The sequence below is a fragment of the Carcharhinus amblyrhynchos genome, chromosome 33 (genome assembly GCF_965287045.1).
Source record: "Carcharhinus amblyrhynchos chromosome 33, sCarAmb.v2.hapA, whole genome shotgun sequence".
Lineage (NCBI taxonomy): Eukaryota > Metazoa > Chordata > Chondrichthyes > Carcharhiniformes > Carcharhinidae > Carcharhinus > Carcharhinus amblyrhynchos.
In genome coordinates this window covers 3837041-3864471 of record NC_137356.1, presented here as the reverse complement: position 1 = coordinate 3864471, position 27431 = coordinate 3837041, and the positions used below count along the sequence as shown (strand labels likewise).

Below are 27431 nucleotides of genomic sequence, written 5' to 3'. Positions count from 1 at the left end.
ACTTGGGTCATTGCCTGCATGGAATCTGCACATTCTCCCCGTGTCTGCATGAGTTTCCTCTGGGTGCTCCGGTTTCGTCCCACAGTCCGAAAGATGTGCTGGTTAGGGTGCATTGGCCATGCTAAATTGCCTCTTAGTGCCGGGGTGGGGGGCTAGCTAGGGTAAATGCATGGGAGATGGGTGGGATTGTGGTAGGTACAGACTTGATGGGCCGAATGGCCTGCTTCTGCCCTGTAGGGATATTCTAAGATTGACAATGGCCAGTGGGGCGCTGCAGTGCGCCTCCCAGCCTGCAGAGAGCGCTAACCTAGCAACCGGGGAGGGGCAGGAGGACCTGGCACCTCAACCTAACTCGCTTTGGGTCCCGCTGATTGACGTGGGGATGGACCAATAGAAGGCGGAGCCGTTGGAGGTGTAACCAATGAGATGGGAGAAGAGGAGGAGGAGGCGGTAGTGGGCGGGGAAAGCTGAGGCCGCTAGCAGGTTGGGTTGCGCGGCGGTGGGAGCTGAGGGGAGAAGATGGCGCCGAGCTGGAACAAGCGTCCGAGCGGCAGGAAGAAAGGCAATGTCCTGAGGAACTTATACCGGCTGAAGGTACTGGGAGGGGCGGCAGGAGAGGCCGGGTGAATACCTCCAGACGCCAAAGGTGCCTCATGCAGGGTGGAAACCCTGCCCGAATAAAGGTGTTAAACAGGCTGGAAGGGGGAGGTGAGGGAGGAGGCAGATAACCCCAGCAACATGTCAGCAAATGACCCAAATATAATAATTAATCATTTCCCATTGACCAGGACAACTTAACCCGGCCTATTCACTGCCAGTCTTTAGGAACAGCCATAAACTGTGGTCACCAGTCATCAGTGTTGTGTTATAATGATTTATTTCAGCTGGTCCAATTCATTCCATTGCAAATTCCACCCTCAAATTGCTGCCTCAATGAAAGATTGTCTCTCCCACTGGCTTCCAGCTTCCAATCTTATGTGTCTGAGCATGCTGTACATTCCCACCCCTGCTGGCATATACATTTTGAAAATTGGGCTGAAATTAGAATTGGTGTTTGCCGGTGAAGTTCCTTTGTCTCCTGGTTTAAAATTGCCCATTTCTCTCCCCCGCCTCCATGCCACCTTTATTTGAAACACAGGAGCAGGAGGAGATCGCTTGGCCCTTTTCAGCCTGCTCTGGCGTTCATCATTACAATCGTGTCTGATCATCCAATTCGATGGGTGGCACAGTGGTCAGCACTGCTGCCTCACAGCTCCAGGGACCCGGGTTCGATTCCCAGCTTGGGGTCACTGTCTGTGTGGAGTCTGCACATTCTCCCCGTATCTGTGTGGGTTTATTCCGGGTGCTCCAGTTTCCTCCCACAGTCTGAAAGATGTGCTGGTTAGGTTCATTGACCCAAACAGGTGCCAGAATGTGGCGACTAGAGGAATTTCCCAGTGACCTCATTGCAGTGTTAATGTAAGCCTCACTTGTAACTAATAAATAAACTTTAATCCTGCTTTTCCCCACATAACCTTTGATCTGATTTGCCACAAATGCTATACCTAACCGCCTCTTGAATGCATTGAGAAGGATTCGCAATTGGTGTTGGACAGAAATGTTCGTCCTGGTAACGTTGATGTTTAATATTGTGGTCTGATTCCCTCTCTCTCTCCCCCTTCCCCTACCCCCCACCACATTTTTTATTGCAAACCCTGTGATGTCAGGGACGGAGTTTGGTCTGGATGCTGCTGTTTGCAGCCCTCTTGATGGGAGGCACAATGGTGTAGCAGCTAGCACTGAATGCCAGGGACCACTGGTCACTGTGTGGATCGTATAATCCTGCAGTACAGAAGGAGGCCATTCAGCCCATCGGGTCTGCACCGACTACAATCCCACCCAGACCCTATCTCCATTACCCCATGCATTTACCCTACCTAGTTCCCCGTCACTAAGGGGCAATTTAGCATGGCCAGTGCACCTAACCAGCATATCTTTTGAAGTGTGGGAGGAAACCGGAGCACCCAGAGGAAATCCACACAGACACAGGAAGAATGTGCAAAACCCACACTGACAGCGACACAAGCTGGGGATTGAACCCGGGTTCCTGGCACTCTGAGACAGCAGTGCTAATCACTGTGCCACCCAGTTTTCAAATTCTTCCTGTGTCTGTGTGTGTTTCCTCCCACACTTCAAAGATGTGCGGGTTAGGTTGATTGGCCATGCTAAGTTGTCCCTTCATGTCAGGGTAAATATATGGGCCTGGGTGGGATTGCGATCAATGCCAATATGAGGGGCCAAAAAGCCGCGTTTTGTACTGTCGAGATTCTGTGATTTACAAGTTACAATCTATTTCATTATCCAAAATCTTTTTTTTCTGTTATAGGATGTGGGTGTCACTGCCTAGATCAGCATTTATCATCCACCTCTCATTGCCTTTGGGGAGGTGGTGATAGCCACCTTCTTGAACCACTGCAGTCCATGTGGAATAGTTATACCCAGGGTGCAGTTAAATAGGGATTTTGACCCAGTGACAATGAAGGAATGGCGATATAATTTCAAGTCAGGGTTGTATGTTATTTGGAGATGTATGGTGTCCCCATACATCTATTTCCCTGTCCTTCGGGTGTTAGAAGTTATGGGTTTGGAAGGTGCTATTGAATAAACCTTGGTGAGCTGCTGCAGTGCATCTTGTAGATGGTTCACAAGCTGCCACTGTGTGTCGGTGGGGGGAGTGAATGTTTAAGGTGATGGAACAGGTGCAAATCAAGAGGACTGCTTTATTCTAGGTCCTGTTGAGCTTAAACATCGCATGCTGGGAAATCTCAGTAGGTCTGACAGCACCTGTGGGGAGGGAATAGAACCAACATTTCAAATCTGGATGAACCTCCATCAGAGCTTCTTGTGTTGATGGCGCTGTACTCATTAGGCAAGTGAAGAGTACTCCATCACACTCCTGACTTGTGCCTTGTAGATAGTGGGCAGGAGGTGAGTTCCACTCTGCAATTCCCAGCCTTTGATTTGATCTTGTAGCCACAGTATTTAAATGGCTAGTCCAGTTCAGTTTCCGGTCAATGGTAACTCCCAGGATGTTGATGGTGGGGGATTCAGTGACATTCAAGGGCATTACCATCAATGGTCAGACTCTCTCATTGGAGAAGGTCAATGTTTGACACAAATTTTACTTGCTGTATATCAGCCACATCTGAATATTGTCTAGGTCTTGCTTTAGGACAGATTGCTTCTGAGGAGTTGTGCAAAGTGCTGAACATTGTGCAATCATCAGTGAATATTCCCACGCCTGATTTTATGATGGTAGGAAGGTGACTGATGAAGATGGCTGGTCAAAGAACAACCCAGCATGGGAAACAGGCCCTTCGGCCCTAAGACACTAACCTGGGGTCTCTTGCAGTGATGTCGTGGATCTGAGATGATTGGACAAAGAAAATTACAGCACAGGAACAGGCCCTTCGGCCCTCCAAGCCTGCACCGATCATGCTGCCTGTCCGAACTAAAACCCCCTACCCTGCCGGGGACCATATCCCTCTATTCCCAGCCTATTCATGTATTTGTCAAGCCGCCCCTTAAAAGTTATTTGATTGACATCCTTCAACTGCAGCCACCTTTCTTTGTGCTAGGTATTACTCCAACCAGTGGAAAGTTTTCCCCTTGATTTATTATTGTCACATGTATTCATATACAGTAAGAAGTATTGTTTCTTGTGCTCTATACAAAGCATACTGTATATATAGAATGAGGTGAAATTGGACTGGGATGGGCACAGTAAGAAGTCTCAAGATACCAGGTTAAAGTCCAAAGGCTTATTTGGAATCATGAGCCTTTGGAGCACTGCCCCTTCATACAGGAGTTGGAATGTCTTGTTGAAGTTGTGCAAGACATTGGTATGGCCACACTTGGAATACTGTGTACAATTCTGGTCACCCTATTATAGAAAGGATATTATTAAACTAGAAAGAGTGCAGAAAAGATTTACTAGGATGCTACCAGGATTTGATGGATTGAGTTATTAGGAGAGTTTGGATCGACTGGAACTTTTTTCTTTGGAGCGTAGAAGGCTGAGGGGTGATCTTATAGAGGTCTATAAAATAACAAGGGGCATAGATCAGCTACATAATCATATCTTTTCTCAAAGGTGGGGGAGTCTAAAACTAGAGGGCATAGGTTAAGGTGAGAGGGGAGAGATACAAAAGGGTCCAGAGGGGCAATTTTTTCACACAGAGGGTGGTGAGTGTCTGGAACAAGCTGCCAGAGGTAATAGTAGAGGTGTGTACAATTTTATCTTTTAAAAAGCATTTAGATAGTTATATGGGTATAGAGGGATATGGGCCAAATGTGGGCAATTGGGATTAGCTTAGGGTTTTTTTTAAAAAAAGGGGTGGCATGGACAAGTTGGGCTGAAGAGCCTGTTTCCATGCTATAAACCTCTATGACTCTGACTTAATCAGCTAACTCACCTGATGAAGGGGCAGCGCTTCAAAAGCTCGTGATTCCAAATAAATCTGTTGAGCTTTAACCTGGTGTTGTGAGACTTCTTATTGTACATATGGAAGGAAAGGGGAGAGTGCTGAATGTTTTATTAGTCATAGCCAGGTGTAGAGAAAGATCAACTTAATCTGAGCTAAGTAAATTCAAAAGACTGACAGCAGCAGGGAAGAAGCTGTTTTTGAGTCAGTTGATACGTGACCTCAGACTTTTGCACCTTTTTCCTAATGGAAGAAGGGGGAAGAAAGAATGTCTGGGGTGGGTGGAGTCCTTAATGATGCTGGTTACTGGATTTCAATACCATATTCCCACATTATCCCCATATCCTAGACCTTAAGAATCTAGAAATCTTTCCATTTCTTTCTTTAAATATATTCAGTAACTTGGCTTCCACAGTCTGATGCTGTGTACAGAATTTCACAGATTTGCCACCCTCTGAGTGAGGAAGTTTCTCCTCATCTCAATCCTAAATGGCCTACCTGGTATCCTGAGACTGTGACCCCTTATTCTAGACCCAGCCAGCCAGAGGAAACAACATCCCGGCATCCAATCTGTCCAGCTGTGTCAGAATCTTATACATTTTAATTCCATCCCCTTCTCATTCTTCTAAATTCCAGTGAATACAGACCCAGTCGCCCCACTCTCTCTTCATAAGATAACCCTGACATTCCAGGAATCAGTCCTTTGCTCTGTGTAATTCCCTCTGTGGAATTACATCCTTTCATAGATAGGGAGACCAAAACTCCACACACTACTCCAAGTGTGGTCTCACCAGTGCCCTGTACAGCAGCAGCAAGACATCCTTGCTTGTGTGCCCAAGTCTTCTGGCAATGAAGGCCTCGTAAGCAGCAGTTTTATTCCATGAGATGAGGGGAGGGTTGTGTGGTTTAGTCACACTGTCCTATTCTTAATTGTTCATCATATCATCCTTGTTAACTTGGCTCAGTTGAAGTCTGGATGGAATGTCTTGTGAGTTTGAGTCATAATGACACAACTGAAGTTGGCTAATATTGCTTTGCAGTACACATTACCTTTTCTCTTAACCAGTACCAACAGACATGAGTTTACTTGGTTGGTTATTGGTGTCGCTGCTGTTTAGTGGAATGTTGCTGATATAGAATGATTGCTGTGTTTGCCTCTGCGAGAAGTAACTACATTTCAGAAAGGAATTCACTCTGTAACCTGCCATAACAATGCAGTTGTTTGGGACTGAGTAGTGCAGTAAACGTGTTAACCTCTGGAACCAGGTTTAATTATGTGAAAGTCTCTTCTGTGTAAAATGAGTTTGGGTAGTTTTGGTGTAGATCCTAATGAATATGCAGCTGTAACACAATTGTCTTGTCCCTAACTTAGTACGAATTGGCACTGGAATTATATGGTGTGAAAATGGGAGAAATGCAGTGTGTCAACAGTTAAGGAGGAGACATGTTTGCAATGGACTGCCAATAGCAGCCTTTCCCCTTGTTTTTGTGGCTATGACTCATCTTTCATTCCCTCACCCTGCAGTATAAATTTCTCCCACTTTTTATACCTTTTAGCTTTGACAAAGGATCAACTGGACTTGAAATGTCAGCTCTTTTCTCTCCTTACAGGTGCTGCCTGATCTGTGATTTTCCAGCACTTTCTCTTTTGGAGACATATTTGATCTTCAAGTGTGCGCCATTTTTAAAATTCAAGTTTAAGGGCAGGAGATTTCTTTCTGGTGTCCTGGCTGATATTTATCTCAGTCAATTCCCTAAAACAGATTATCTGGTGGTTATCACATTGCTGTCGTGGGAGCTTGCTGTGCAAATTGGCAGTTCTGTTTCCTACGTAAAAAGATGATCCATGCCCGCTGGGCACCGCAGGGGCTGAGTGTATTATAGACCCCAACAACCACATTTTGATTTAATGTTTTAAGTTTCCTTTTGACTTTGGTTTTGTTCAGCCTGCTCCCCCTTTCTTTTGGGGAGCTGCCCCTTTTAATTTGTCCCAAAGTTATATTGAGTTTGTTTATTTGTTTGGTATTCAGAAGAGATACGTTAATGTAATGGTTAGGTGCACTAGCCATGCTCAATTCTCCCTCACCAGATTCTCATCATTCTGAAACCAGGTTTAATAAGCTCGGCAAATAAAGGCATTGAATTAGATTAACAACTAGAAATTGTATATTATGACACTGATTTATTATTATCATATGATTAATATACAATGAAAAGTATTGTTTCTTGCGCACTATACAGATAAAGCGTACCTTTCATAGAGAAGGAAAGGAGAAAGTGCTGAATGAAGTGTTACAGTCATAGCTAGGATATAGAGAAAGATCAGCTTAATATAAGGTAGGTCCATTCAAAAGTCTGACAGCAGCAGGGAAGAAGCTGTTCTTGAGTTGGTTGGGACATGTCCTCAGCTTTTTTTTATCTTTTTCCCGATGGAAGAAGGTGGAAAGGAGAATGTCCGGGGTGCATGGGGTCCATAATTATGCTGGCTGCTATTCTGAGGCAGTGGGAGGTGTAGACAGGGTCAGTGGATTGGAGGCTGGTTTGTGTGATGGAGTGGGTTTGTTCACGACCCTTCGTAGTTTCTTACAGTCTTGTTCAGAGCACCAGCCATACTGAACTGTGATACAACCAGAAAGAATGCTTTCTATGGTGCATCTGTAAAAGTTGGTGAGAGTCGTAGTTGATATGGCAAATTTCCTTAGTCTTCTGAGAAATAGAGGCATTGGTGGGGCTTTTTAAACTATAGTGTCGGCATGGGATGACTAGGACAGGTTGTTGGTGATCTGTTAAATGTTGGTGAATCTGGTGAATGTTTCATGACATTGTTGGAATGCTCTAAGGATCTCTACTCATTAAATACATACATTAAAAGTTGAGGCTGTAAGGATCTTTCTGGTCATTTCTGAATTCTCATGCTTGTTCTAGAACAGAGTGGACAGACAATCTGATCTTGGTCTCTTAGCTGAATGGTGGGACAAGTTTCCAGTTATTGCTGCCCTTCTGGCTGTTTACAATTGTACAACTGGATCACTGTATATAAAGTATTAAAACCATTTGAACCCCGTTCTTGTCCAAATGAATGCCCCTTGTCACATGGTTCTTACTTTGGCTGCAAAGTACTTGGGGCTGCTTTCCCTAGGAAGACAGAGACTGAGGGGAGAGCTATTAGAGGTATATAAGATTATGAAGGGTATAGATAGAGTACATGATGTGGATATGCCAGCGTTGGACTGGGGTAAACACCGGGGGATTCACCTGACGAAGAGGGAAACCTCGAAAGTTAATGAGTCTACTATCAAATAAATCGGTTGGACTTAAACCTGGTGTTGTCAGACTTTTTACGATAGATCGAGTAAACAGTGGTAAGCTTTTTCCTAGATTGGAAACGCACATTACGAGGGGCCACGGGCTTAGAGTGAGGCGGGGGGGGGAGGTATAATTCAGATGTTAGAGGGAGGTTTTTCACACAGAGGGTAGTGGGGGTATGGAATGCTCTGCCAAGCAAGGTGGTGGAGGCAGGCACGCTGGAGTTGTTTAAGAGATATTTAGATAGGCACATGAGCGGGATGGAGATGGAGGGATATGGGAGACTGTTTCAAATAAGGTTCAGGAGCCTTGGGACATCCCTGCGAATCAATTGATTCCTATGGACCTTCCAACATATTTTCTCGCTCACTTGTTTTACTTTTGAGCTTCTGGGGATTCCCTTGAATGTGTGTATAAGGATGTGCATGTTATTGATGTTTTTCTCTTTTAATCCACAGGTGCTTCGGTCCGCCTTGTTGTCCAACAAGGGGCATACACGCGATGGGTCGTACGAGGGCTGCTCTTGGATATTTCGAGAGTAGCCTAGTACTTCATGTCGTTAGTGTACGCTTAAACTGGACCAGATGCTGGGCATCACGACAGCTCAGTGACTATCACTGTTTGCTGTGCAGATACGTAGATTTGGGCCAGCGTCTGCGGGAGTTTGCGCATTCTCCCTGTGCTTGCGTGGGTTTTCTCCGGGTGCTCTGGTTTCCTCCCACACCCCAAAGGTGTGCTCTTAGGCTGATTGGTGTAACAAATTGTCCCTAGTTAGTCTTCCCTCTATGTGGAATGCCTTAAGCATAGACAAGGGTCATGGGTGGAGAGGGGACTCATAATGTGAGGATGGTGGCATGGGCTCGTTGAGCCGAAGGGCCTGTTTCCCATGCTGTGTTGTTCTTTGTTTGCAAACAGATATGTTACCTTTTCCTCTTGCAGATAACTGGTCAGTTCTCACACCGAATGTTCCAAAACTTACCTCCCATTCTCTGTGTGCCCCTGAAGAACATCGTGGACGATGATTTTTTACTAGCTGGGTATGTAAATCATTTCCTGAATCGACGGATATTTTAGTTCGCAAGCGTTTGTTTATTCATTGATTTAACTGGAGAAGAATGTTGGGCCCAATTCATTGCTGCTATTGTGTGGGGGAATTTATCTGGAGCATTGCATTGTTCTCCCCAGGCATTAACCCTTCAGTTTAAACAGCTTCATGACAGTTCGGAAATAGAGGAGAGAGGGTTTTTCAAACAAGTGCATTGTCTTCTGCTCCACAATCCCATTGTATAACATACAAACCCAGACCCCATGTGAATCTACTTGTCTCTCTAGCATTTATTTCTTAACATCACAATTTTATCACATGGTGTTAATGTTTTAATTTATTGAGTGGAACCCGTTGAAATTGCAGAGGATTTTATAAAGGTAACATGCAATATTGCCATTTCTATATTTCGCATAACAAATCTCTCCAAAGCTGCTTTCTGGTTTGGTGACAAGAAACAGCCTGATAGTCTACAGCTTACATTTCAGTGCTTGTGGCACCATTACAGTCTGCTGCTTGCACATTTACACTATCACATTCTAATTCTGACCTCCTGTTGGTTTCATCTGACTCTGTTCCTCTTGTTGGAGAAATGTTTGTTTGAAGTGCTGAGCCATTTCCCTTTAGCTCAGAGAATTTAGTTAGTAGGTCAAGAGAAATGGGAGGAGGCTATTCAGCCTCGAGCCTTTTCTGCCATTCAGTTGTATTATGGCTGACCTGGTAAAGCAAGCCTGGCGGTTCAGCAAGATGTCAGCTTCAATTCCTGGTCTTTGGTCCAAGTTGAATGAGTTGAACTCATTGGGCTGCAGTACAGAAACTGAAAAAGGGCTCAGTTCCCCTAAGAGAGAGGGGGCGGCACAGTGGTTAGCACTGTTTCCTCACAGCGCCAGGGACCCAGGTTCAAATCCCAGTTTAGGTCACTGTGCAGAGTCAGCGTGTTCTCCCCATGGCTGGTGGGTTTCCTCCGGGTGTTCCGGTTTCTTCTTTCAGACCATGATGTGGTGATGCTGGCATTGGACTGGGATGGGCATAGTAAGAAGTCCCACAACACCAGGTTAAAGTCTAACAGGTTTATTTGGAATCATGGGCTTTTGGAGCACTGCTCCTTCATCAGAAATCACTCAACTGAGGAAGGAGCAGCATACTGAAAGCTCATGATTTCAAATAAACCTGTTGGACTTTAACCTGGTGTTGTGGGATTTCTTACTAATCTGAAAGACATGCTGGTTTGGTGTATTAGCCATGCTAAATTTTTCCACTGTGTACCCGAACAGGCGCCGGAGTGTGGCAACTAGGTGATTTTTCACAGTAACTTCATTGCAGTGTTAATGTAAGCCTATCTGTGACACTAATAAATAAACTTAAACTCAACTTTTCCTAATGCACAGTGCAGTGACTACTGCAGGGATACAGGTGCTTTACAGGCTGGATGGAGGATAGGATCAGTTTCAACTGTTATGTACTATGTACTCCCCCTCCCCCACATATTATAGGAACAAGAAAGGACAAGAAGTGTGATCTTACCTGATTCCTTGGGCAAAGTATCGTAGACAAACTGGGTGTATGGAGCTGTCTGAGAAAACATCTAGAGAGGGAGAGAAAAATTAGACCTGTGCCCCCGAGATAACATTTTATTGAGCGAATTTCACATATATCTGAATGCTTTACTGAATTTTGCAGTTCTGAATTAACCAGGAACTGTTACTTTCATTTTAAATTCCAACTATTTAGTCAATTCCTTTTCTCTTGCCACAGCCACATATTCCTTGGCTTTACGAAATGTGGTAGGTATGTGCTGTCCTACACCAGGGATGTTCCAGAGCAGGATATTGACGAATTACCGTATTATGTGTATTACCTGTACTGGTGGAAGTTCAACATCCACGACAAGTTGAAGAAGGTGAGTACCAAAGGAATCATTGCGATTTGTGACTGTTCCGGAATCCAATGCTAAACACATCCTTGATGAACATTGTCCCTTTTCTTTCTCGCTGACCATGTTGCGTTGTTATCAGCTTTTAGTTTCCCAACAACAACTTGCATTGAGATAGCGTCTTTCACGTATTAATAGTTCCCAAGGTGCTTCACAGGAGCGATTATCAAACACTATTTGATATTGGGCCCCGTGAGATGCTAAGACAGGTGATGCAAGACTTGGTGGGAAGATGGGTTTTCAGAAGTGTCTGAATGGAGGAGAGTGAGAGGCGCTGAGGGGTTTAGGGAGAGAACTCCAGAAGCTGAGAACACGGCTGCCACTTTTACAGCAATGTGTGTGTGCTGAATCTGGAGGAGTGGAAAGATCTTGGAGGGTTGTAAGATTGGAGGAAGTTGCTGAGGTAAGGAGTGAAAGGAAGTGGTGCCCTCGCTCTGATTCTTGCTGGCGGGGGCTACTCTGCTTGTGTGTAGCTCATAACTCATGCACAGGGGTTGGGGGGGGGGGGCGGTGTAGAGGCTAGTGCCAGGTGGATTAGGAATTGTCCTGTCACTTGTTAACTTAAAGGAGGAAGTCCCTTCCAGTTCAAACAAATACAAAACATACTTTGTCTTACAAACTTCTATATGTTGGTACATGCATTCACATGTGCACTCAATTCGCTCACATGCTCACTCGCACACTATGTTTATACTCGGATTTAGTTGGATACTCTGTTGTTTTTTAATCCCTTTTTGTTGAACTTTAGGTGAGGCAAGTGCACCTCTTCAAAGATCAGGAAGTGTACAGCGACTTGTATCTGACAGTGTGTGAGTGGCCAAGCGATCCATCAAAGCTTATTGTATTTGGCTTCAAGTAAGTATTCGCAGCAGTGGTCGGAGGCTATTCAGCTCCTGCAGCTTGTCCTGATCTTCAGTTAGTGCCTGGCTAATCACCACACTGCCCAGTTATTTGTGAGAGAGCGTTCCAGATTTCCAACCTTCCCCCATTTGTGTGAAGAAGTGCTTCCGGACATCACCCCGAACAACCCAGGTCTACTTTTAAGTTTGTGCCCCCTTATTTTGGACTTGTCATCACCAACAGGGGAAATAGATTATTTTTATTTACCTACCAAATTCCTTCAATCTAACCATATTGATTCATTAATCTTTTATATTCAAGAGCTTGAAGGCCTGTGGAATCTATCCTCTTGATTTCACTCTTTTAGCCATGCACTGCAGTCCCTCCAAAGCCAGTACATCCCCCCTGAGAGCCAGTGCTTCAAATTGAATGCAATGCTCAAAATACAACAGAAAATGCTGGAAACACTCAGTGGGTCTGACAGCACCTGTGGAGAGAGAAACAGAGTTTCTCATCAGAGCCCTTGAGTTTTTCTGGAATTTTCTGTTTTTATTTAAGATCCAGGGCAGCACAGTGGCTAACACGACTGCCTTACAGCACCAGTAGAGTCTGTGTGTTCTTCCTGTGTCTGCGTGGGTTTCCTCCAGGCCCTCCAGTTTCCTCACACTCCAAAGATGTGCAGGTTAGATGGATTGGCCATGCTAAATTGCCCGTTGGTGTCCCAACATGTGTAGGTTTGGGGGAAAAGTGAGATAACATATGGGGTTACAGGATAGGATCTGGCTGGGATGCTTTTTCAGAGAGTTGGTGCAGACTGAATGGGCCAAATGGCCGCCTCCTAAATTGTAGGGGTCCTATGATTTCCACCATCCGCACTATTTTGCAATACTGACAATGTCTGATTTGACTTTATAAATGGAAGTAGACTGGTGTTCCTACCCTGTTGAATATTTTCCCCTCTGAAAGCCTTGCAGCAAAAGTTGCCAAGATTTGTAGTTGGTTGTCTAATGGGTTCATTAAGTAGCACCCTCAGCACTGAGTCAGAAAGCTTTGAGTCCCAATCTAGGGAGTGAGCACAAGAATCCACTGAGTCATTAAACCACAGCTCTGGCTGTTTGATGTTGAAGCATTTATCTGAAGGAGGATGTTACTCCTGTGCCCTATTGAACATCTCTTTCTGAACCAACAATGCCTCAATTGAATGAAATTGTTGTTTGCTATTTGTAGGATCATCTTGTTCTGGTATCTTTTCTTTTCAAAACAGCATCCCCTCCCCTTTTTTAGTTTTCCTCTGTGCTGCAGATTCTTTTCCACTCCCAGTTGCTGGGAGATGTGTGTGTTAGTCCCAGGATAGGGAGGAACCTTTGCTCTTCCTCCAGCAAAGCTGTTTCTAATAGAATATTTTCACCTGCTTATTTGAGAATGTGATTGAGTTTGTTTTTAATCCAGCATTCGTTCCGTGAATGATCTGCTGATAAACATGGTGATGAGTGATGAAAATGACAGAGACATTTATATTACAACAGTTGCTACTCCGCCGTTTGCATTCTGTCCAGACTGTAAGGACATGGCTTTGCTCAACACAGGTATGACAAAATAAAACTTTTCAGAGTGTGTGTGCACGTCAGACAGGTTTGTATTACTTCACATTGCACAGATCTAACTTGCTGCTGTTTTGTGTGTGTTACAGATGAGCAGAATTCTTACTGTCTCCAGCATGGCTTCATGTTTCATACAAAGTACCAGGTGGTGTATCCCTTCCCCACGTTCCAGCCTGCCTTTCAGCTCAAAAAGGATGGAGTGGTGTTACTCAACACCAGCTACTCACTGGTAGCCTGTGCAATATCTGTAAACACAGCAGGTAATCCCCTCTCTGGTACTCATTTGGGAACTTAGTTAGAATGTGTGAGTGGGCTTAGAGAAGGTGAGATATTTGGTTCAAATTATTTTCACCCAGGCAGGAATATGGTCAGTCTCTTTCCCCTCACCCACTGGAGCAGCCAATTGCTTTTTATCTTCACTGCTAGATCTGGGCACATAGATAAGGGTCAGCTGTGACTTGTGCTAACTCTGGTCCCTCCACATCAAAGCTATAGTTAAGAAAGCTCACCAATGTCTCTACTCTCTCAGGAGGCTAAGGAAATTTGGCATGTCCACTACGACACACTCCAATTTTTACAGATGCATCATAGAAAACATTCTTTCTTTGTATCACAGCTTGTTTTGGCTCCTGCTCTGACCAAGACCGCAAGGAACCACAAAAGGTCATGAATGTAGCCCAATCCTCCACGCAAACCAACCTCCCATCCATTGACTCTGTCTACACTTCCCACTGCCTTGGCAAAGCAGCCAGCATAATCGAGGATCCCACACATGCCGGATATACACACTTCCACCTTCTTCCATCAGGAGAAAGATAAAAAGTCTGACGTCACATACCAACTGACTCAAGAACAGCTTCTTTCCTGCTGCCATCAGACTTTTGAATGGGCCTACATTATGTTAAGCTGATCTTTCTCTATACCCTAGCTATGACTGTAACACTATATTCCACAGCCTTTTCTTTCCTTCTCCCCTATGTACTTTATGTACAGTATGCTTTGTCTGTATAGCGCACAAGAAACAATACTTTTCACTGTATATAAATACATGTGACAATAATAAATCAACTCTTCAGAAAATCATAGATTAAAGTCCCACTCCAGAGCATACAGTCTAAGCTGACACTGCCTGTGCACTACTGAGTGGTATTAAGGTTACTGTCTTTTGGATGAAATATGAAAACATTGACAGGGTACCTGTTCTATCATAGACCTCACAGTATTATTGAAAGAACAGAAATTCTCCCTGGTGTCCTGGGCAATGTTTATCCATCAGCCAACATCACCTTTCTAAAAACAATAATGACTACCTTGCCATTATTACCACATGGCTGCTTATGGGATCTTGCTGTGCACAAATTAGCTGTTGCATTTCCTGCAATACACTAGCAACTAAATCGCTGAACGCAAGTCATTGGCTGTAAAACATGTTGTGATGTTCTGGGGTTGTCAGAAGTTTGATTTTAAATATAAGAATTGTAAGCTTGGCAAAGGAGCAACACAGCCGTTTATTCTTGATGTACTGACAGCTTTGCGTTCCCTCAGAATCATAAAATACCTACTGTGCAGAAGGGGGCTGTTCAGCCCATCGAGCCTGCACCGAGCACAATCCCACCCAGGCCCTATTCCCGTAACCCCACGTTTACCCTGCTAATCCCCCGATACTAAGGGTCAATTTAGCATGGCCAATCCACCTAATTCTCACATCTTTGGACTGTGGGAGTAAACCAGAGCACCCGGAGGAAACCCATGCAGACACAGGGAGAACGTGCAGACTCCACACAGACAGTGACCCAAGCTGGGCATTGAACCTGGGTCCTTGGTGCCGTGAGGCAGCAGTGCCAACCACTGTGCCACCCTTGATCCCCAATACTTTCCAAATTTTCTCCCTAATTACTCCAACATCCAGATATAAATAGCATCTCTCCCTGTTAGGCATTGTAACCATGTCCTGTCATGTCCTTGCTCTGTACTCACCCTCTGAACTCTTACACATAGTTCCATCAGAGTCACTGGAGTTCCCATCTCTAACCCATTGGGATTAATTGTAACCATGTTGGACTAATGTTAGCTGACTCAGCAATAATAGTGACATTCAGCTAGAGGTCTTTCTGTTTGAGAAAGGCAATGGGCAAGGAAGGAGCAGCTAGTCCGTTAAGACTGCTCCATGTCCATGTTCCCGGAGAATTATTGTCCAGAGTCCTCCTGCTGTTCTCTCACTGGAGCGTGGAATCTCCGGGGAGAGGCAAATAACCAAAGCAGAACGTCAGGTCTAACAAGGGGGAGAATTCATTTCGGGGCAATTGGAACCAACCCGGAACATCATATCCATAACAAAACCTCTGCACGATCTTAACCAGCTGTCCTTCCAATTCGGGATTGTCTAATTGCTATTCCCTTTTGGTTTTCTGTGTTCCAGGTGAGAAAGGACAGATTCTTTACAGCAAAAGCAGTGAAAACGCTGCACTCCCAGGCCACTGTGAGCTGGATCCCAATCTTATTTCACCAGCCATGGATAGTGTTATGTCCGGTTATCAGCGATATGAAGGCACAAATTATCCTTCATCCAGCCACGGGGCGCCAGACTTGCACAAAGCTGACACGGCCGCCTGCGTGCGCACTGAAACCTACCCCGAGGAAATGCTGAGCTGGGAACTTGCGAGCTGGAAGCAGGCTGTCCCGGCAGCATGTCACCCTGCCCAGTGTGACCAGTCCTCCGCCACGGGTAAAGCCAAGGAGTTTGCTGCTGACATTTTCAGGCGAGCCCGAGCTGCTACGAGCTCCACAGAAGCTCAGTGTAATCTAAACGACGTCATATCCAAACCAAAGGAGAACACCCAACCTGGGCCACCCACAGAAGACTGCCACAAAGCCCTCAGTACACAAGAACGCGAGATGTTGGATTCCACACGCACCTCTTACTCTTCCGGGACCACGTTAGAGGTACAGTGTTCCCATTGTATTGCGGAGCCCACCTATTCTACCTTGAACTCCGAGTATTCACAGTCACTTGTATTAGGGTGCACCTGTACCACACCAGGGAAACCTACACTGGATAACAATGTTCCATCAACTGCTGCTAAACTGAAGACTGGAGTGGCAAACGAGCTGATTCCGAGTGAGTCAGCCGCAATGGATAGTACTGCCAGCCAACCGGAAGCTGCACAGACAGATCCCGCTTACGTGAACTACATAAAGCTGCACTATGTTCTGGAACCTTCTGGCATGGCTGCAGATGATGATGGTGAGTGAAGCAGCAATGTGAAGAAATTGGTCGGGCCTTCATCTTTGGTTGTCGGTGTGCTTGCTTGCTTCAGAATTTGCAATAATCGGCTGACGCTGCATTGGCCTTAGCTGCTTTCCTTTCCGGGAGGCACTTTGCTCGATCCTTCCTGTGTGACATGCCCATTTTCACCAAGCAACGTGATTGGCAGAGAACCTGTTCCCAGGTCCTCACACCCTTCACCCTGGTGTTGGATCTTGGAGGGTGTTTGAAAAAGACAAGTTTGTCCTTTAGTAATTGTGACTATTAATCAAATCCCTCATTTTTAAGTCTGTTTTTCGCCCAGTTAAATCATCACCATTGTCCCGTATCACCCCTCCCTGTGGGTGGCACGGTCTCCCAGTGGGTTAGCACCACTGCCTCTCAGCGCGCAGGGATCCAGGTTCGATTCTCGGCTTGGGTCACTGTCTGTGTGGAGTCTGCACGCCCTCCCCGTGTCTGTGTGGGATTTCTCTGGGTGCCTGGTTTCCTGCTACACTCCAAAGATGTGCGAGTTAGTTTGATGCTAAATTGTCCCAGGATGTGTTGGTTAGACGGATTAGTGGGCAAAAATGTGGGGTCATGGGTTAGGGGCTGGGGTTATTGTTGCAGCCTCGATGGACCGAATGGTCGTCTCCTGCTCTGTAGGAATTCTATAAATCAAAGGGCTGATTTTGAACCCTGATTCCAGAGACTTGAACATATAATCCAAGTGTGGTACTGCGGTTGTGCCAGATTGTCAGAGGTGCTGCCTTTTTTTTAAATTCGTTGGTGGGACATGGGGTGCCTTCAGTATCATCAAAGCATGTTATGACCAAAAATCCCACAGCTGTTTAGAGAACATACAGACGCCACACAGACAGTGATCCAAGCTGGGAATCGAACCCCACACTGAGAGGCAGTAGTGCTAACCATTATGTCAACATAACAATTGTGACATCCCAGAGTGAATCTGAGTGCACGAAGACCTTAGACCGCACTACTGTAGAGAAACATGATCATCAAATTATACAGTGCAAGATCCCATAAACAGCTGTGGGATTTTTGGTCAGAACGTGCTTTGATGATACTGAAGGTGCCCCATAACGTCACTGTAACTTTACTGAAAATAAGGGGTCTTCAATATCCCCCTGAACAGGATCCCAGTTAACTGCCTCAGTGGGGGAGAGGGTCTGGGTAAAATGACCTGGTGGTATTATCGTTAGATCATTAATTCAGAAACTCAGCTGGAGACCCAGGTTCGAATCCCGCCACGGCAGATGGTGGAATTTGTATTTAATAAAAAGTATCTGGAATTAAGAATCTACTGACTGTGAAACCATTGCTGATTGTCAGAAAAACCCATCTGGGTCACCAATGTCCATTAGGGAAGGAAATCTACTGTCCTTACCCTGTCTGGCCTACATGTGATTCCAGAGCCACAGCAATGTGGTTGACTCTTAACTGCCTTCTGAAAGGGCTGAGCAAGCTTCTCAGTTTAAGGGCATTTAGGGATGAACAATAAATGCTGACCAATCAGCGACATCCGTGTCCCACGAATGAATTTTTAAAAATCTGACAATCTGGCACAATTGTCGTACCACACTGATGTATCATCTTGGATTATATGTTCACGTGTCTATGTGGGTTTCCTCCAGGTGTCCAGTTTCCTCACCCACAGTCCAAAGATGTGCAGGTTAAGGGGATTGGCCATGTTAAATTGCCCCTTAATGTCAGGCGAATTAGCAGGGTAAATACATGGAGCTATGAGGATAGGGCCTGGGTGGGATTATTGTTTGTGCTGTCTTGATGGGCCAAGTGGCCTCTTTCTGTACTGTAGGATTCTATGATTGAAATGCAAGTCATTTCTTAAGATGTGTGAATAAGGCACATTTATTCATAGTCAGTTACTGAATATCCCTACTCAAAGCAGACTATTTCTTCTACCAAACCCAGCCTGAGAATCCTAGCATTCTCTCTGTCTTGAAGTTAGATCTTGGAAAGTCCAGAATGGTTTTTGTTAAATTATTTCTTTTAAAGTTTTTGTGATGATCCAAGTGCTGCAGATCAGGATATTTCTCCTCAGTGACCACAGGTGAGCTTTGAGTGAGACTAGGCAATGTTGTCTAACTTCTGTTTGCTGTGAGCAGCCAGCTTGTTGCACTGCGTGGGCTCTTTAAGGTTGACGCATTGCCACAAGGGGAACATTGTTGGTGTGTAGGCTGTATGTTCCCCGTGTAGAATATTTCCAGTTACTGTGTGGCCACGCAGCGAGGGGGAACATCGCTCAGAAATGTGTCGAAAGCTCCTCCTCTTGCAGCAATGATGTTGAGTGAGATCGTCTATCCGTTGTTGAGCTGGGAACAGTTTTGTGTTCATCAGGGAATCTGGGGAGACAGGCCAAATCCCTTTAACAATTACCGGCAAGCAACAGTCATCCTGTCAGACTGAACTCTGGCCTGAACTTCAAAAGCCAGTGATTTCGCCCATTCTTTCCACTGATCACAGACCAGATCTTGCAGTGTGTTCCTTCTTTCTCTCTCTCTCTCTCTCTCTCTCTCCTCTCCTACCCACCCCCGACCCACTCACCCACCTCCAGCCAGGTCTGTGCCATTAGAGTCCACCACTGACAGTGTGATCGAGGTAGCTTCCATTCCCAATGCTGGCTTATCTTCCCAACAGTGATTTTGACGCAACCAGTCAGTGGGACTTTGCCTCTCATTGTATTGCCCTATTAATGATAAGTGCAGTGTAAAATTGAAGGATTAAATCATGGAAAGTGTTGATCCTTTTATGTAGGAAAAATGCGGAATTAATTTGGGGATTGTAGACCTTGAAGGATTTGTTTAATCTTATAATTTTTGGTGATCAGTTTGATTATACTAAAGGATCTTGTTTCCCCACAGGATACGATGATAAGATCTCACTGCATTTTGTAGTCACTGACCTGAGGGGAAGGAACCTGAAACCTGTTAAAGAAAGCGCTTTGTATCAGGTAACCTAATCAATTTGCAACATGACCCTTTCCAGCTGAGATGGGGACAGACCCATTGCCGTACTGTACCTATCACTGGATTCAAAGGTTATAATGTCCAGCGTGCGACGTACAGTATTGAAATGTGAGAAGAGTTCAGCTGTGAAAGTTTCGAGATTTAATTCTTGCTAATATGTTCAAAGAGTGTCTTTTACATTGCCCACATTGAAATAAAGGTGGCACAGTGATTAGCACTGCTGCCTCACAGTGCCAGGAGCCCAGATTCGATTCCCAGCTTGGGTCGCTGTCTGTGCGGAGTCTGCATGTTCTCCCCATGTCTGTGTGGGTTTCCTCTGGGTGCTTTGGTTTCCTCCCACACTCCAAAGATGTGCAGGGCAGGTGGATTGGCCATGCTAAACTGCCCCTGACAAAGGGTCTATTGAAGGGTCACCCAGACTCGAAACATTGGCTTGATTCTCTCTCCACGGATCCTGTCAGACCTGCTGAGATTTTCCAGCATTTTCTGTTTTTCAGGTTCCAGCACCTGCAGCATTTTGCCTTAATCTAAATTGCCCCATAGTGTCCAAAAATGTATAGATTAAGGAGATTAGCAGAGTAAATTCATGGGTTTACACGAATAGGGTGGAGGAGATGGATCTGGGTAAGATGCTTTCTGAGAGTCGGTGCAGACTCGATGGGCCAAATGGCCACCTCCTGCACTGTAGGGATTCTGTGGAGTACTGGTACTTGTAGATTATTAGTGATGGGAATAATCTGAGTTACAGTATTACAGAACACTGAGTGCTTCAGTCTTGGTGCATGTCTTTTGTAAATCTGTAAAGTAGCTGCACTCTAACCAGCAACAGTCCTTCATTGCAAAGGCAGAAACTGAAACTCGATCCCCTGATTCCTGACTGTTTCTGTCTGAGAGCCGTGATGTGGCAATGTCAGCGTTGGACTGGGGTAAGCACGGTAAGAAGTCTCACAACACTAGGTTAAAGCCTGTCAGACTTTAACCTGGTGTTGTGAGACTCCTTACTCTGTCTGAGAGAGTGAGGGCTTTGTGTTATTTTTCCCTCTCTCGGTTAATTAGCTAAGGGCAGACGGGGCTGAGTTGAGTTTGTGATTAAAAACTGGTAAATGCTCAGCGTGACTGGGCAATATTATGCTGGAACGCTGTCACAAATATTTATTGGAGAAATCCCTTCATTCTGATGATGTGTACTTTGTTTACAGTAATTACCGACGCAAAGTAACCGTGCATTTTTGATTGAAGTCTCTGGAGAAGATATGAAGCCACGTTTCTAACTCAGGCGAGAGGGCTCCCCATTAAGCTACAGCTGATACAGTGTATCATGCTGCTTTGTTCATTTATGGGACATGGCCGTCGCTGGCTGGGCCAGCATTTATTGCCCATCCCTAGTTGCCCAAGGGCAGTTGAGTCAACCATATTGCTGTGGCTCTGGAGTCACATGTAGGCCAGACCGGGTAAGGACGGCAGATTTCCTTCCCTAAAGGACATCAGTGACTCAGATGGGTTTTTCCGACAATGGGTTCGTGGTCATCAGTAGATTCTTAATTCCAGATTTCTTTTTCATTGAATTCAAATGTCATCATCTGCTGTGACGGGATTTGAACCCGGGTCCCCAGAACATTAGCTGAGTTTCTGGACTAATAGTCTAGCAATAATACACTAGGCCATTGCCTCCCCAGATGTACGCGCTCTGGTACCTAATATCCTTGATCAAGGACAAGAACCAGAGCTGCTCTACTGAGAGGATGAAATATTTTCACTGTATCTCATTTCCATGAGGAGGAAGTCTTAACGGGATGTGTGCTACATAACTACCTTGTTGCTGCTCTTTCTCTCTCCCCCTGCAACCTATTTCCTGCTTCTTGTGAATTTTCAGGGCAAATACCTGACTGTGGAGCAGCTCACGCTCGATTTTGAATATGTCATTAATGAGGTTATAAGGAACGATGCATCCTGGTCGAAGCGATACTGTTCCTTCAGTGACTACGATATTGTCATCCTCGAGGTGAGTGGATTTAGACTGAAAATCAAGGTTCTTTTATCAGCCTGGTGTGAGGTGAGTGACAGGACTTGGCTTCACAGTCACTGCATCAAAATTGACCCAATCATGCGGACATTCCATCTGTCTCACTTTGATTAACCGACATGAAGAGGAAACTAGAGGCTGGGTAAGATTAAACTCGTTTCCAGACGGGAAATCAATTCTGGCGAAATTGAAGTTGGATAAATTTGAAGTGGAGAGGATTTTGGATCGGATTGCAGCATCGCTGGTGGTGAGCCACGTTTAGTTAATAGAGGCAAGTTTTTCACCAGCTCCCAGGTTTTTTTCTTTGTTTTAAACAGCGGTTTCCTCCCTGCGCCCCGTTTGTGACAGGCTGAGGAATAAGATCATTGCCAGTTCCACTCTGAACCTGTCCAGACAGGGTGGTCAGAGTGTGACCAAGAATGACGGAGATTCCAGTCTTTCTCCATGATTTGGGAGGTGAATGGCTGGTTCCTGCTGATCTGTATTGGGTGCTCGATAAAAGGACCTGAGCGTTTTTAGGAGGGGAACAGAAGATGGAAGCCTGACACTGGCCAGCTTCTTGCCACATTTCAGTCCTCCCATCACACTCTTTTAACTGACTGTTCAATCCATATTCTCTGTAGCCAGTTGTTCCTCCGACGTCTTCTGTTCATAAGCCTGAAAACTGATTATAGTTTTGTCCTTTCAGTGCCGTTCATTTCTGCTGGCTTGCTTTTGGAACTGTGATTAACACCAGTACGATGGTGATCTCTTTCTGTTTCAAGGTGTGTCCGATAACCAATCATGTCATCATTAACATAGGCCTGCTGCTCTTGGCATACCCTTCAGATGAGGAAGGACAAATAAGGTAAGGGAGAATTCCCCTGCAGAGTGTGTGTGGTCCTGTTGTGAGACGGTGTAGAGTGGGTGGATCTGAGTGATAGAATTGCCATTTGTTCTGTTCAGGGACTTCACAGGTAGGTTGGCACACTGACTTTTCAGCTTCAAGATCTAGATCAAGCACGTGCTTGTTTGATTTCTGAGATTTGTTATCAGCATAACTAATGGTATAAAGTGGATAATATGTATTGTGGAGGAACTGTAGGTTGCAATTGAATCCCACGATCCCGAAGTTTGAAAACCGTGCTTCTTCGAAAAATTCACATAAGTGATGTGGTAGGCTCTAATAATATTGTTCTTATAAATGATGAGATGTAAATTGTCTTGCTCCTGTTGCTCCTCAAGATGCAATGTGAAATGAATTTCTGAGCCCAGTTGATAGAAGCTCTTGCCTATACATGTGGAGCAAGGAAGAATCTAAGCATTGCCCATGACATTCAGTGGCATTACCATCGCTAATCCCCCCCTCCCCGAGTTGGCCACAAACTGAACTGGACTACCCATTTAAACACAGGCTACAAGAGCAGGTCAGAGGTTAGGAATACTGCGCGAGTAACTCACCTCCTGACTCCCCAAAGCCTGGCCATCATCTACAAGTCAGGAGTGTGATGGAACTCTCCCCACTTGCCTGGATGGATGCAGCTCCAACAACACTCGAAGCTCGACACCACCCAAGACGTAGCAGCCCATTTGATTGGCACCACATCCACTCCTTCCACTACCGCCGCTCAGTAGCAGCAGTGTGTACTATCTACATGACGCAGTGCAGGAACTCACCAAGGCTTCTGAGACAGTACCTTCCAAACCCATGACCACTTCCACCTAGAAGGACAAGGGCAGCAGACACATGGGAACACCACCACATGAAAGTGCCCTTCTGAGCTACTCACCATCCTGAATTGGAAATATATCGGCCATTCCTTCACAGTCACTGGGTCAAAATCCTGGAATCCCCTCCCTAACAGCACTGTGGGTGTACCAACAATAATCACACAATCCCCCAGTGCATAAGAGGCCCTTCAGCCCATCGAGTCTGCACTGACACATGAAAAGCTCTGAACTGCTCTCATCACCACCACCTCAAGGGCAATTAGGGATGGGCGTAGTTAGTGGCACTCCTATCCTGTAAAGTAATGTTTAAGATTTAAAATCTGTTTTGCATCAATTGATGTAAACCTGCCTGTCTGATTCAGGATGGCTGAGCTCCTCAAAGCCAATAAGGAGCTTCTTCTGAGGGTGGACATGGTCCGTGTTTGGGGAGAGTTGGAGCCTCTTCTCGCTTGCTGCTTATGCTGTTCTTGAGCAACGAATTCTGGCACAGGAGGTTGGATTTGGGAAATGTGCTGCCTCCCAGTCGAATCACCCTTTAACTCGAGCACAAACATTCCACTCTTCTTCTGAGTCCTTTTTAACGTGTCCGGGGCTTAAGATACTTTGTCAGTGTTACACTGAGCATGTTCCCCCGAGTGAGTAACTGGCACTGTGGATCAATGTAAATGTGAATATTGTGTAAATGCACGAGGAGACAAATACTGTTTCTCACTTACTACTGCACTCGTGTGCTCCCTGCAACTGCTCAACACCTACTGAGAGATTAAAACTGTAGCAAGCATTGTTCAAGTTTGAACATGTTTACCACAGGAACTCAATACAGATGCTAAACTCTGCCACAATTCTATAGACTGCAGGAACTGAGGATATCATTAAGCTATAAACAAAGTAACAATGACTCAATCTCACCAAATATCTTTAACGTAATAAAACATATCGTAGGATGGGGCACAGTGGTTAGCACTGCTGTCTCGCAGCACCAGGGACCCAGCTTGGGTCACTGTCTGTGTGGAGTCTGCACGTTCTCATTGTGTCTGCGTGGGTTTCCTCCGGGTGCTCCAGTTTCCTCCCACAGTCTGAAAGACGTGCTCGCTAGGTGCATTGGCCGTGCTAAATTCTCCCTCAGTGTACCCGAACAGGCGTCGGAGTGTGGTGACTAGGGAATTTTCACAGGAACTTCATTGCAGTGTTAATGTGAGCCTACTTGTTACACTAATAAATAAACTTTAAAGGGGAAACATCATCCAAACTAGCTTCAACTCTGGCTGGCCATCACGTCGCAAATCTTTCAGCGTGTCCCCATTCTGAGCACAGGAGCTAGTGTGTGTGTGTGTGTATTTCCTTGTAACCAGACCTGCCTGTGTTGGTAAGCTGTGTACCTGTGAAATGGTATTAAACTTTATTACTGATTTTTCAGACCTCGGACCTATCATACTTGTTTGAAGGGCACGTGGAACCTAAATACCGGCATCTTTGCAACTGTGGGAGTTGGTGACTTGACTGCTGTACAGGGACAAACAAGGCGAGTTAAATCGTGCGTCTTTCCATTCACATCTTGCACAAGGAATCGAAATTGAGGCTAATGCTTCTTTCCCTATGTCTGTCTCTCTCTCTCTCTCCAATCCTTTCACACAGTGGCAGTGTTTGGAGTACATTCCGCAAAAGCTGCGTTGATGTAGCAATGAGGTGGCTGGTTCCTGAAAGTACCTTCCGCAATGTAAACAGGATGACAAATGAAGCCCTGCATAAAGGTGTGCTTTCATTCTGAGGGTGTAACATGACCCTAACTTGCATGTCAGTGTATTGTTTTGTAGTACAGTGTGACCTGTCTTGAGGCAGCAGGCCTTCTCCCTGTGTTACCCACCCAGGCACACAGTCCCAAGGGTCTCGAGGCCAGTTCAGTTGATTATTTGCCAGGCTGTGGAGTGTTCACCAATGTGGTGTGCAGTGGTGTTCCCCTCAGTCTCTCCGATTCTGGAACAGGAAAGGAGTTGAAGGATTGCTAGTCGGAGTGAAGGAGCTCCAGTTCAAACAGAGACCCCCGAGTATGCAGCTTTCACTTTGCTGCTGCTTTGAGAAAAAGCCTGGTCTACACTTGTAACTGCTCTGATGGTGTCACAAAGCCAGGAGCCCTGTGTGGGGGAATATCCTATGCAGGGCCAAGCTCTGTCACTCTGCTGCAGTCGATATTCCTCAGCCCCTGAACAAGATTCATTCCATTAACAACCTCGGGCATAAAGTGAGCGAGGAACGTGCAGAATTTGAGTAGCCCCATGTGCGTTTTTCAGGTTTCTGCATTGATGTGGCAGAGACCAATGCCACAGAGCGAGAGAGGAATATGGATGTATAATCACCTGGCACTTAAGGGTGGTGACACAGTGGTTAGCACTGCTGCCTCGCAGCTCCAGGGGCCTGGATTTGATTATCGTCTTGGGTCACTGCCTGTGCAGAGTCTGCACATTCTCCCTGTGTCTGTGTGGGTTTCCTCAAACAGTTTGATTAGGTGGATTGGCCATACTAAATTGCCCCTTCATGAACTGGGATGTGTAGGTTAGAGGGTAAATATGTGTGATTACGGGGATAAGGCCTGGTGAGATTGTTGGTGATGTGGCCCAAATGGCCTCCTTCTGCAGTGTAGGGATTCCATGATGTGGAGATGCCGGCCTTGGACTGGGGTAGGCACGGTAAGAAGTCTCATAACACCAAGTGATGAAGGAGCAGCGCTCCCGAAAGCGCGTGATTCCAAATAAACCTGTTGGACTTTAACTTGGTGTTGTGGGGTTCCATGTTAGAGGCTTGTGAAACCGAAACTGTATAATCATGCTGTTAGTGTTGGCTGTTAGTCTTGCTGGCTGGCAAGTGACTGACATTGTCTCAGGTTTGATCTGTGTTAAAATCTCAGCCTGAGAAGCAGGTTGAACAGGACGGCACTATGGTGACTCGATGTAAATATTGGCTTTCCTCTAGGTCGCTCGCTGAAGCGTCTGGCAGATAGTGGGCGCAGCATGTGGATTGTCCTGTAGCAGTGACTATTACTGTCGTCCATTTCACCAACACATTTTCTAAAAGGGAAGATTGAAGAGCCCAGGTTTCCAGAACAAAGCCAGCTGCCACCATTCGCATCGATAGTTTTGGAAGTTTATATTTTTTTAAAACAGCTACCTCTTCATTCAGTTTTATTTTTTCTCAATCATTCCATCTCAGGCTGAACAAGGCCAGGCCCTTGGAGGGTTTTAAACAAAAAAAAAACAAATTTGTGAAAGTTTAATTAAAAGAATCTTCCAAGATATTGAATATTTCCAGTTTTTTGAGAGTGATACATATCTCACAACTACTGCCATCCCCTCCACCCCCCCCCCCCCCCCCCCCCCCACCATACCAAAGTTTTGGTATCTGCATTACCTCAGCGTCTTAATTTAGGATTTTGTTAGTTTTTGTTATATGAATGTCTTTGGGAGACTTCAGGCCGCTTGACTGAAGTGTTCCTTTTTTTTGTAAACTGTAGTTTTTGTCATATTTAACACTACTTAGGATCTAGTTGAAAGTGCAACGAGCTGGTTACATTCCTCATTTATCTTTAACCAGGGACAGTATCAGTCACTGGAGGCCATATGGACACTGCACAGTGAAGTGAACTTTCCCCCTCAGTTAAATGAACCCTGCGGAATTCTTAGTTTAGATGGAATCGCAGACACTGAGTGGCAGAACTGTATCCCGTGTTATGCTGTACCCGAGTAAAAATGTGTTCCTCCCTGTGAATTTCAATAAAATATGGAGAGTAGCTTGGTGTGAGTTGTGATCTTTTGGCCTTTTAACAATGAACATCCACTCTGGCTCATTCCACATTGGTCTAAACGAAAGGACCGTGTGCTAAGGGCACGGTGGCAAGCACAGCTGCCTCACAGCGCCAGGGACCCAGGTTCAATTCCCGGCTTGGATCATTGTGCGGAGTTTGCACGTTCTCCCCACGTCTAGGTGGCGCTCCGATTTTGCCCCACAGTCCAAAAGACGTACTGATTCGGTGCATTAGCCATGCTAAATTCTCTCAGTGTACCTGAACAAGTGCTGGAGTGTGGCGACAAGGGGATTTTCACAGTAACTTCATTGCAGTGTTAATGTAAGCCTACTTGTGACACAAATAAATAAACTTAATGTTTGGTGTTGCAATGAATCTACAGCAATGGCCACGCGACCCATCTGGTTCATGCTGATGTGTGTGCTCAGATAAGCCTCCTCCCACTTATCTTCATCTCAATAT

At 45.4% G+C, this 27431-nt stretch overlaps 1 protein-coding gene across 1 annotated transcript; it reads left to right on the top strand.

The window, feature by feature from the left end:
- Positions 1-494: 494 nt before the first annotated feature.
- dcaf15 (DDB1 and CUL4 associated factor 15) lies at positions 495-26954 on the top strand. The gene is made up of 13 exons (XM_080216477.1): positions 495-594; positions 8709-8806; positions 10570-10714; positions 11496-11602; positions 13037-13173; positions 13278-13448; positions 15608-16432; positions 19336-19424; positions 21314-21442; positions 22228-22310; positions 24591-24695; positions 24809-24924; positions 26141-26954. Exons 1-13 carry the CDS (start codon positions 520-522, stop codon positions 26194-26196), a joined length of 2136 nt encoding a protein of 711 aa, XP_080072603.1. The 5' UTR covers positions 495-519; the 3' UTR covers positions 26197-26954.
- The last annotated feature ends 477 nt before the right edge of the window (positions 26955-27431 follow it).